We start from the raw sequence: 12891 nt of genomic DNA, 5'->3' as shown, positions 1-12891 counted from the left end.
TTCCCTACAGATGGCTCCTCACTAAGTGTGTGTGTGTGTGCGAAGGACGACACAAATTATGGGCCTGGTACAATGTTTTGTTTTAATTGAAGTGAAATTCACATAACATAAAATAACCTTTTATTAAAGTGAATGATTCAGTGGTATTTGGCACATTCACAGTGTTGAGCAACCACCACATGCATATACTTCCAAAACATTTTGATCATCCCCAAAGGAACCCCCATACCCATTAAGCAGTTTCTTCCCATCTCGCTGCTTCTAAGTTTTATAAACTTTTAATTTTATCCTATATACAAACATACACACACACATACTATATACATATCTTATCTATCAAGAGATGAGAAACGAATTTCCAGATCTATCTAGAGATTAAAAAGTTCTGGACACGGGACCTAATGTGCCCTGAGGACTACATATTTATTGGATGTTTCTTCATCAGGAAAAAGAAAAAGAGGAACATTCCTTGCTTCTTTTTAACCTTTCTGTTTATTTCTCTTAAGTTCTGGCTAGATACTAATTTATCAAGGAAGAAAAAAAAAGATACCAATTTGGAGCCTTTTATTATGCAAAACTGTGGTGTGCCTCTTCTTGTAAAACATTTTCTCATTAATTTTATCAACATTGTGAATTTAAACCTCTTCCCTTATATTAAGGTTAAAGCAATCATCAGGATTTTACATTTCTGTTTTAAAGATTCAAAATTGAACAAAGTAATTTAGTTATCAAAGGTTTCATTTCTTGGAAATCAAAGGGGCATTCTTACTGTAATTTTTGTTGTTAAAGAAATTACTCTTGTTTATATTTATTTATGCCCTTATTATCCCAGAAATATATGTGACTTAACCAGCAGCAGACCTTTAAAATTAAGAAAAACTACCTCGAGTGAAAAAAATTCTGAAATTTAAATATTAGACAGAGTCAACTTAATTATATTTTAAATGTGCCTGAACATATGAACTATTTATTTTTGGCCACATGTTCTTCTATTACCCAGTCCTATTTCAAGAATATTATGGCCCTTTATTTATTCCTCACCTCCTTTAAGAAGTTTTCTTTAAATAACTCTATCCTAATGGGATAATTCTTTTTACATTTCTTTTAAGTAAACATTTTATACAAAATATTACTCACTTTCATACATTTTCGAGTTGCTTGTTATACATCTTAAATCTCTCAACTAGCTCCTAATGAAAATTCTGGACTCCTAATTTTCTTTTTTTTTTAATGTACCAAAGCACCTGGCCTTGTGCTAGCTAGAAGCTCTGCTATGAATTAAATCAGTGAAATATTGCTGGCTGATTTTACCTAAAAGTTTGCCCTGGGCCAGGGTCTGGGGCAGGGTACGTATTTGAATGGGTAGAGAGGTGGCCGGTTGGACATAGATGTTGACAATTTGCATACGTTTTAAAAATTTATTTCAATCTGTGCCACACAGTTATACATTTGGTTTATTTCATGCTTTTGTTTTCAGTTCAAAGTAGTTAGGGCCATATGTTTTGAGAGAAAAAAAGATAACTCATACTTTTTTCAGCTTTGTGAAAGGGAGGATGGGATAATAATTTTACAGCGTACCATGGCAATGATTCCTGTTCAAAACTACCAGATTGAAAACTCACTGTTCGTAACAATTCTCTTGGTAAGCAGAAGATGAAGGCATCTGTTTGAAGCACCCAGAGTTAAGTTTGATGCTTCAAAATCCAGTGTAGTTTGTCTGTAACTCTACTTAGCATTAGTAGATATCATTTACTAATATGAAAATTCGATCTCCAGATCCTTTGGATTGTAGGTGATTTGGAGGGATGTTCTGATTAAATGCTAACGATTCTGACCTGGAATTTAGAGGGAAAAGACCCAGGATATAACCCCAACCTTCCCTCATAGAGCCATGGGAAGGGAAGGCATTTTCTCTCAGCTTCTGTTTCTTAATGTATAAGATGGGTGAGATGGTTGACGTTGTGGGTAATATACCTCAAAATGATTATTAAATAAGGTAATAATGGATGCAGGAAGGCCTTATAATTCAAAATACTGTGGAGATACAAAGTTTTTATAATAATTAATCATAGAATTTCACCAAATTTCCTTTTAATTTCCTTCCAAGGTCAAAGAAGGTATCTAGAGAAGTACATTTCTTCTTCTGTGAATCGTTTCTTTGAGTATACAGCTTGTCTTTTCAATATCTGTTAGAATCTTAGTCTCGCTATCTTTTCATTCTTGCTTGGGTCTCTGTTCTTGAAAGTATGTCTTTCTGCGTTTGTCTCATACAACTTTTTTCCTAATCCCTCTTGCTTCCTGGGATGGAACATGTACGGAGGAATGCTTGGCTCTCTGGCCACCTGTGATGATCATATGCAAACACAGCACTAAAGGCACTTGAGATTGGAGGAGGAGGGATGAACACATAGGGTTGCACAAGGTCAAACTAGAAAGTAATTTGTACTTTAAAATACTTCTTGAGAAAAGATGTGAGACGTCATCACATCTAAGTGTAGTGACAACTTACGGCCTGGAACAGCATTTCCCAAGATGGGGGATAATGGAGATGGTTGGAGAGCACGTTTATGGCCATGGAATTTTTTTCCAGGGATGTAGGCTTTTACCCCTTATAGTAATATCCATTGACTAAGGTCTGCAGAAAAATGAAATTAATTTGTTTATCCCAATGGTACTGAAACTTATTTGAGCGTATTTAGATCCCTTTTTAAAACTCATCAATTAACATCCAGTGAAGGATTTCAGCACTAGATTGTAGGCATCAACCTATGGACCTGGGTTCAAAGGGATAAGAGTGGGGAATGGTACTTTCAGAACTTATAAATATGGACTATTATAGGTAATTGCCTCCACCTTCTAAAGAAAGCTCGGCCCTAAAACACATCGAGAAATGAAATGAGCTAAAATCTGTTTTGTCAGAACCAATGAATGTTTTCTTTCTGTTATGTTAGTTTGACGTCTGTCTTGTGTTTGATCATTCATTTTTGCATGCACTTAGTAATTACTTGAGCCTACGCTGTGCCGGGTACTGCACACACAGCTCACAGCTCACCTGCGCATTTTTTCATTATGCTTTTTTTGAACCTTATCGTTTCTGCAATTGCCTCTCCTCAGCAGGCCTACTTAGCATTCAATGGGGTATAGGAGAATTAATGATAATCGACATTGGAATAAACCTAAAATTAATTTCTCTTTTTATTGTAGCATCTTAGAATTTATTGTCATCTGAAAAACATGCTTCTCTCATTTAATTGATGAAACAATGCCTGCAGAGGTCACAGAGCTATATATTGGCAGGAAAAACCAACACTATTTTGATGTTCTAACACCTCCTGATAAACAGTAATTGTCATCTAAATAAAGCAAAGAATTGGTAGCCAAAGAGACAAAAATAGTATTGAGATGGGAGATGATCCATTAGAAATAATTGACAATCACGAACGTGATGTGTAGCTATAAACAGAGATATAAATAATTTAGTTACATCTGTTTAAGATTTAAGATAACTAGAAATAATAAGAGAAATAATAAGTTGCTTCTTAACGTTACCTTTAATTTCTGATGAGAAGTTAATAAATAAAAGTTTGGAAACAACTTAGGTGTTTAGAACATACTAAAGAGTTGTGATGCGCTTAATATCTATAGTCCTTTATGTGTGCCAGTCCTGAGGCTGGTGATGAAGCCAGTTCTCATGTGAATGAGTAACAAAAGGAATGTAACCAGGAAGAAGTCCGGCTTCACCTGGACCAAATGTTACGCAATTAACTGTTTCAAGAGTTCTTTAGCCAGGTGTAACTTAATCAGTTTAAGGCATTCTCAGTGAGGGCCAAGGTGCTAATAATGTTGGCAGTGGACATTCCTATGATATACCACGTTGAAAGTAATAGCAAACATACACTGTCTGCTTAGTTAGTGCCAAGGGCAAGAGAAATGCAGGTGTAAAAAATAAAAAGAAGTATTTGGAGCCAGAGGCTAGTATACATTAGACGGGACTATATTCACACTTCATTTGAATGTTCTAAGTAATCATATGGTGCTTTTTATCAGTTTAGCGTCCTAGTATTTCACCATTAAAGCCCAGTGTAGCTCTCAGCAGATTACTTAACCTCTGTCTTTAGTGTTATTAAACAAGAGTATTAATACTTTCTGCCTCTGTGCTCGACTTCATGTCTGGAAGATAGATGGACGGTCCTCTTGAAACAGCACACAAGAAGCTCCTTTGTGCTTCCCTGATCAAGATCACCTTGTGTTCTTCCATCCAGGCGAAACGGCATTCTCAGGCCTTTGGCTGCTAAATGGTTAGGGAGTATATGGGACCCAGGATTCTGCAAAGCTGGGTTTTGTTTGGAGGCCGTGATCATCCTGGAGTGAAGCCTTTGCTATCAAGAGATAATGCAGAGTAGTGGTTAAAAGCTCAAACTCTAAAAAAAAAAAAATATGATTTTGAATCCCAAATTTTTACTTAGCTGTCCGAGTTTGAGCAAGTTACTTAACCTCTCTATGACTCAGATTCCTTATCTATAAAATTGAGATACTAAAACAATAGGATTAGTGTAAAGACAAAACGATTATATGCACAATTTTGCTGGAATAGTGTCTAGCGTGTCATAAATAAACTGTTAGTTATTTTTATCATTGTCATCATTTTATCATGACAACTGTGACAAGAGCTTGGGGCTGGCAGAAATGGGACTAGGTCCTTTTCCAGCTCTGGAGAGTGTTAAGCTGTGATTCCATAATAAATTACCTCTTTGTTTCTAATTGGTAACTTCCTACATACATCTCTGAGATGGTTGTAGGATAATATGTAAAAACAACTTAAAATCTCAAACGTGCTATATCTATGATATCATAGCAGAGTGAACCTAATCATGCCTCTCCTGACATTTTTATTCCTCAGGCTTGCAAATATAACACATTGAAAATACTTCTGAAATAACAGCACACTGTGTGGATTTAAATTACGATAATATTGTTATACAGTTATTGGCAAGTCATAGTCTTTTTAATTGATGCAGGATTTTTTTCTTCCTTGTAAATTTCTGTACATGTCAAAGGCTATATGGACTCTTTTTCTTTTTTCGAATTTGAAATTTGATTTAGAGATTTCAAAAATATACTGCAGCTAGCTATAAAAATAACATATAAGAAGAGTATCATTGCCTTTCTCTTTGAAGAAAAGAAAGAACAATGTAAAGCTGCCGGGCCATAAAGAATGCCAGATTTTTTGTAGCTCCTGGGATGCTTTGCATGCAGGAGGCACACGCTTAAAAATGGGTCCAGCTCACTCTTTAACTGTATCATCCTGAGCTTGCCTCAGGCTGGTAGAGAAGTGTATGGGCTGCAGTCTGCCCATCCCTTGTCCTTACGTAGCTCCTGATCTCTTGTGGTTTACTCAGGCCCTGCTTCCCCTTCCTGTTGCTTGCTTTTGGGTCTTTTTGATATCTCTCTGTTATACAATTTAATCTATAAAGATACGAATAAAGAAGGGGAATTTAAATTCTTACAGTTGTATTACTACTTAACATAGAACAGGAAATTTGGTGTCTGAGAAGGATAAAACTCTTGGCTGTAACTTGTTTATCAGATTTAGCTTCAGACTTAATTTACTCCTGAACAGATCAAAACTCAGCTGATATTTAAAAGGGTAGAAAAATTACATGTGATATTTGTGATGGGGTGTATGGAATTTATGTTCAAATAGATTTGTGTTCTAAATATATTACATATTCAAGGAATTTCTTTTAGAGGGATCATATACATACTCCTTTTCATGTATATGTTGTAATGCAGTATAGTAGAGTGAAGATAGGTCATTACTTTTTAGAAATAAAATATGAATATCATATACATGAATGGTACATTTACGCACATTTAAATGATTGTGAAAAACATTATTTTTAGACTACCAATAAAGATAGTTTGAGGAGTAAGAATTCTTCATACTGGGAGTTATTTTAGGTCACTTAAAACTATTTGGTTAATTCCTATAAAAGCTTCAAGTGATTTAAATAGAAATAAAAGTTTCACAATTTCAACAGGTCACACATCCGAAATTTTCCCTTTTAAAATTAAGCATCTCTCTGTCCATATACTGCAGACATTTATGTGTTATCTCTAAACAGATTTCCTATTTATGTTATAATAATGCAAATTGGCCTTTAACCATCACTTGGAAATGAAGTACAATCTCTTTCCATTAGTAAATATTCCTTGACTTGATAATATATATTGAGAACATATCAGGTGAATAATTTTTATTCCTTTAGTTTGCCTTTGTTTGTTTTGTTTTGTTTTTCTGCTCTTTTGGGTTGATTATTGCCTTACTGATATATACTCCTGAGCATTATTCACTGCCTTTAAACCTTATAACTCACTCAACTCTGTTACTTGAATCTATTTATTAACCTTTCATCTCATTTTACTGTTCATCAGAATATACAAGTTATAAAGTTAAAAAAAAAAAAAAGATAGAGAACTTTAGAAAGGAGAGTACCAGGAGGACGGGACAAAAAGTCAGGAGCCCTGGGCTCTGTTAGGGGCCTTGGGTGAGCCCTTTAACCTTGTTTTTGCTATTTTATAAGATGAGGTTGAACTCCTCTGAGCTTTAACTGTATGATGCCAAGAGTCAAGACAGAGGACAGCAGGTGGAAAGGTTGCACGAATGGGAAAGGAACAACTGTAAAGAAGTGATACAAAATATATATATAAAAAAAAAAGTAATAAAAATAGAGTAGAATGGAGAGACCCAATTACCAATAATGTGAAAACATGTGATCAGAAAAAGTTAAAAATCTGTTTGACTTTTATTGTCCAAGAAAAGTGATCACACCATGTTTAACTACAATTCTTTTGCCAAAGACATTAGAGGTCAAGTGAAAAATTGTAGTTAAAGAGTTTCTTACTTCTATTTCCTACACATCCAGAAATCTGAGGTCACAGATACTCTTCTCTAATGTTCTACTTGATAGAAAAAGAATTTTGGTAGATGGTTATACAAAGGACTTTAAATAATGTATAAGGAACTCTAAAAGCAATAAATAAAACTGAAATCTAAATATTCTGCCATTCAATAATGTCAACATTTAGTTGTGAGGACATTTAGTCTGCTAGGTACTAGGGATACATAGAAATTTGCCTCTCCCTCTAGTCCACTGGAAGAGTTCTTACTTTTGCAGCCTGAAGGGAACAGCGAGTCTTAAATGAGCTCGTGTTATTATGATAGCTGCTCTGACAGAGGGTGACACACATGGCCAGGTAGGATTCTTCATGAATAAACCAGCCCTTCCAATAGAACTTTCTGCCATGGTAGAAAAGTTCCATGTTGGTGATGTCCAGTATGAGAGCCAGTGGCCGCGTGTGGCTATTGAGCACTTGAAATGTGGCCACTGTGACTGAGGGACTGAATATTTAACTCAATTTAATTTTAATTAAGCTTAATTCAGATAACCATATGTTACTAATGGCTATGGACAGTATCATTCTAGACACATTAAAAATATCTGTAAGCAATAAGTAGCACTTACAACAAGATGTAAATAATATCATTTATTGAGTGCCTACATCAGATTAGAAATTATGTTTGACACGTATTATCTCTAATCAAGAATAGTCCCATCTGACAAATGAAGAAACTGAGGTTCAGAGAGATAAATCGCTTTGTTATGTCCTCACAGCTAATTGTGAGAGCTGGAATTTGAAGAGTCGGTCTGGCTCCGGAGCTGGGTAATTTCTACCATCCTGCCAAATCTATTTCTGCATTATCTGGAGATGCCTCTACTAAGTATATCTCCCCCACGCTTTATGAGTCCGCTCCCTTTAACTTGGTCATATAGAAGAATTACAGTGTTCATTTTACCTTTCTGAATGTGGAGGTATCACCGCCCCTGAGCCATTCTTTTCTCTTGGCATTTGAGTGTTTAACTATCACAGTTTAGAATATCTGTGAAATCTCCTAAGGGCTGAGCTATTAAGTGAGCCTCACTAATACTTGGGCGTCTGAGGCACATTCTGCTTTGCTGTTTCCTACTCGTCATGGGGCACACAGCAACTCTCTTTAAGGGCCTGAAAAATCTCCGTTTAGTTTTTCTGATTCTCTTTGGAAATTACATATTCAGGTGATACTTACAGAATCACAAAGGGGTAGGAATGTTAGATTACTGTATAACCTAGTGACTATCACCCAGCCCTCCTCAGTTTCACACCTCATGATACATGATCTGTAGCCACTTCTCTTTATCCCCTCAGAGTTTAGCTTCCTACTTCAGGAATCAATTAACATTAACATGTAATGGTTTCGCTATAAACATGACTTACCACGTTTTATTTTATTAAAAGGTAATTATGAGACCCCCCCCCATAAGAATATTTCTATGAACTATGGCCAAAGCATACACTTATGTTGATAATTATAAATATTTTGTACTTTTTTGCCTTTAAGAGCAAGGAGTTGTTTTTTAATGGAAAGAACATAGACTTTGATAACCTGTTCAAATCCTTCCTTTACCACTTGTTAACTTTTTAACGTGGAAAGGTGGCATAACTTTCCTGAGTCACTTTTGTCCAGTTATTAAACACAACAGCAGCCTAACAATAACACTATTGTCTGATGTTTTCTGCGTGCTTAGTATGTGTCAGGCATCATTCCAGTTTCTTTACACACATTACGTAATTTAATCTCACAAGGACTTTAGTAGGCACTGTCGTTTCCATTTTACAGGTAGGAATCTGAAGACCAGAGAGATTAAAGTATCAGGCCCCAGATTGCATAGTTATTAGATGGTGGAACTGGCTGTCAGATCCAGGCCATACCACCAGACTTCAGCCCTGTGAAGTAGTAATAATACTGGTAATAATATCCATCCCGTATAATCCTTGAGATTGAAATTATATATGGAGTTCCTAACACGAAAGCTATTCCTCGAAAGGCCATAAACAAATGGTAATTATTGTTATTTTTTAATCTCTAAGTAAAACTGGTAAATCTCCGTGAGATGAAAATAAAAACATCTAGGAGGGAAAGTAACATGTACATGCTGTGCCCTTCTTTTATTTATTTATTTATTTTTGCCTTGGTTTTTATTCTTTTCTAATAGGCGGAGGTTCTAGTTAAAAGAACATATATCGTTGGTTTTTTTTTTTTTTTTTGATGACTGCAGAAAGGATAATTAAGAACATTAGATGAAACATCTCAAATTGTAACAGATATTAAATGTGCAAAATGAAAACTTTTTTTTTATTTTTATCAGTTCAGGGTTCAGTGTTATCTAGAAGACTTTGTTAAACTCAGAATTTCAACATGTACGATTTTGTTTTAAATCCAGGATTGTAAGAGAAAAGATAATGCTGTTTACTTTGAATATTAACAATATTTCGCTGTTAGTTTTCCATGAAGTTTTATTCAACAAATACTTTAAGAAAAATCTTGCAACCTGCAAGCCTTGGCCAAGTGTCCCCACTTACAATTTGCGACAAAAGTTTCTCGCTTTTTTAGTTACTCTTGTGGGAGGGATTGGGATGCCAAAAGTCACCTTGATCGAAGCTGCCTTATCAGAGAAAAATTAAGTGTACATTTTTGTTTCCCTTTAGATTGCCTTTGTTTCATTAGTGGAGTCACTTCAATATATTGAACTAGAGTTTGAGATTTTTATTTCATTTTTCATTGGATTGATTTTCTGGTGTTAGTCGTTAAAAATGATTCCAACTATTTGAAGATATCTAGCATGTTTGCTATTGTTTCATTATTATTTTTTTTAATTTAACTTTCTATTTACCTAAAATAGTAATAATTAAAATTAAATGGAGGTGAGCTTTTCTCATTGAATTTAGTATCTGTATTAAATACCTTACTGAAACCCATACTCTGAAGTATTTTGATTGAAAAATTAGCAAAATAGTTGACCAAAGTAAAAATAATGAAGCAGCTCACTGGTCATCTGGGTTATTAAGGGCGAGAACATTAAGGATAAACTGAAGTATGAACATTATGATCATTCCGTTTTTTATAAATATTGTCTTATACCTCCACCTCCATTTTTAAAGAAAGTAACCATTGAATAATGGAAAATAAAGAGCAATTGATAGTTGTATATCTTGATCAAGTTGCATATCTTGAGCAGCTGCTTTGACTATTCTGTGATTGAATCATCTTACAATTAAAATGTGAAAGGTTGAACCAAGTAAATTCTTTGATTTCTACTTTTAAAAAGTATCATAGTTTTATGTAATGTTTGTTTACATAAACAAATATGTAAAGCATTTACCTTAAAAATAACTTTTACAGTGACAAAAATGAAGTATATAAATGGAAAGGGAATAACATTATGCTTGATCTGTAAATTATGACATAGAGAAAATTTATAAAATATGCAGAAATTGCCTTTTTAAAAAAGCTGTTAAACAATGACCTAGTTTTTGTTAACAGAGATTTTCATCTTATCTAAAGAGTCTTTATTTGGCTATAATGTCAGAAAAGCAGAAATTGTATATATAATATATCCTAAAAACTTTTTTTATGCAGTCAGCATTTATGACTTTGGAGTAAGTGATCTTACCCCCAGATCTTCGACTCAATCACAATCCATTGTCAAATTACCAAAGATTTGTCTTTATCTCTCAAAAGAAATCTCAAATAATTCTACCCAAATCAGGGGGGAAAAAAATGAACCTTTTTAGGTGCCAGCAAATGGTGTTGACATAATAATGTACATATTTAAGGATAACGTAGTAGAATATGTAATTAAAATTAAACTGTATGTTATCTTAAAATGATTTAATTTAATTATTTTAAAATATAATTTGATAATTTAATAATATTAGTTTATTTTCAGTTTTATAGTAAAAATATCGATTTCTGAAATTTGACGATAACATATAGTATACTTAGTTTATATCAATACTGACTGGCCAGATAGCTGACAGGCTAATAGCGTGTGTGTGTGTGTGTATCATAGTCATATTATGCTCATTCTGTCATTAGAATGAAATGATCTAATTTTCAAGTTCCCCTTTTCCTAGAAGGTAATGTTTTCTTTTATCTTTTTAGTCTACTGTCAAGACCGTCTCTAAATAAATTGTAGTAGTATTTCCCAAACTGTTTGTTAGTTGTATAGTTCTCAAGAAAATACTGGGTTTTCCTTGACAGAACAGAATGTTGATTTGTTTTGGGATTCCTGGCTTAAGTTTTATTCTTTGTTTCTTAAAGATGCTTGAAAAAAATTTCCCCCTTATTGTAAGCCTTTTGGAAATAGAGGCCAATAGCTTCATACATTTAAAATATGGAAAAAAAAAAACTTTTAAAAATAAAATGAAATATATCCCATGAAATATAGGTTATATATCCCTCCATGACTCAGGAAAAATCTTTGTTTTCTAAAGTATGCATGGATTTTTCTGGTTTGTTTTTAATTTTGTTCAATCTCTAGGACTTCCCAATTTTCAAGGGCACTGTGGGGCATATGTAGCATTTATTTGATGTATATATGTGTGTGCATATTTTCCCACATCTGTCTCGGTGGACCTACCCTTTGTGAAATCCTAAACCTTGTATTAATGCTTAGTTTTTGATTCATGGTGTTCTGAGAGTAATCATATAATTTTTCTTAGGGTGTTTATTTGATGTGCACTGTAAAAAATGGGGGAGGGAGGAGTTATTTTTTGGTAACCCTGCTGTTGCCATTTTATTGGTGGATTTCTTTCTCTTTTACTGTGACCTGTGAATATCACTGTAGGCTCACTGCCAATTTTGTGAGCCGCTGCCTGCTTCAAAATGGAGGCAGGGAGGGTATCCATTTTCATCAAGAGGATGACAGTGTTTCAGTCTCTCCGACCATCTGGAGAGAGGAACTTTTGGAGCAAAAGAAAATGGGGATTAAAAAATTATATTTAGCAGAAAAGGCAAGGGGAAAACCAATTAAAGTTAAACTATACCTTATGAATTTATGCTTTTCTATTATGCTACCTTCTTTAAAGGAAACATCAACAAGAAAATACACAGGTTATTTTTATAAAAAACTGTTTCCTCAAGTCTCATGAGTATTAGTAAACAAATGTAAGTAAATTAGGATTTTGGCACACTTTTTAAGTTTATTGTCTGTACAACTATAATAAGAACTATAGAGGAGGGCACCCCCACCCCTTCCTGTATATACACTGAGTGTTGGTGGTCTTTGTAGATTCAGGCTTTTAATGGCCCTTTTCACGCATCTCTGCAAAAAGCTGACACTATGGGAATTTAATATTCCAAGATATATTTGTTACTTTCTGTGATCTGGATAGTGCATTTATTTTCTCTGTCTCTGTCTTTATCTGTCTCTTAAATGTGAAAATTTTAATGGAAAAGTAGAGTAAGAGGAAGAGGCTTGATGCATGTTTTTCTCTTTTTACCTTTCATGTTTATTTTTTTTAAAGGGTGCTTAGATTCCCAGGACAATCCTATCAGAATTATATGACATATTTATAACTAGACATAGTTCACAATATTCTTGCCTGTGGCTGGAAAATATCATACCTGGTTTCCCATTCACACAAATACACTGAGCATTTTCATTTGTTTTTTTGTTTTTCTGTGTTCTGAAAGGAGCAGTGTTTCTAGATTTTCATCAGATTTAGAATGGACAGGGTAGAAATTTCCTATTTTCCTGCTTGTTCTAAAGTAATGGACCTTGAGATGCTTTGGTCAATGCAGCCAGCAAAACTAAATTGGCTCTCCTTCCTCAGGTTTATGCTCCATCAGCAAGCACTGCCGACTACAATAGGGACTCGCCAGGCTACCCTTCCTCGAAACCAGCAGCCAGCACTTTCCCTAGCTCCTTCTTCATGCAAGGTAAGATGCTGCCTCTCCTAAGGGGAAACCCACTGGGCAGAGTCTCCCTAGGTCTTTTCATGTCGCAT

The 12891-nt window shown here is 34.5% G+C and overlaps 1 protein-coding gene across 12 annotated transcripts in view; it reads left to right on the top strand.

Moving 5' to 3' along the window:
* Window positions 1–12891, top strand: part of TCF4 (transcription factor 4) — a 344189-nt gene that overhangs the window by 282261 nt on the left and 49037 nt on the right. For all 12 annotated transcript variants that reach the window (XM_025048142.1, XM_015590849.2, XM_015590847.2 and 9 more), the window contains one exon: window positions 12718–12823. In XM_025048142.1, the coding sequence (XP_024903910.1) occupies window positions 12718–12823 (106 nt within the window). The remainder of the gene's footprint in view (window positions 1–12717; window positions 12824–12891) is intronic.

This window comes from Pteropus alecto, unplaced genomic scaffold, assembly GCF_000325575.1.
Source record: "Pteropus alecto unplaced genomic scaffold, ASM32557v1 scaffold14, whole genome shotgun sequence".
NCBI lineage: Eukaryota > Metazoa > Chordata > Mammalia > Chiroptera > Pteropodidae > Pteropus > Pteropus alecto.
This window is presented reverse-complemented; position numbering and strand designations above follow the sequence as displayed.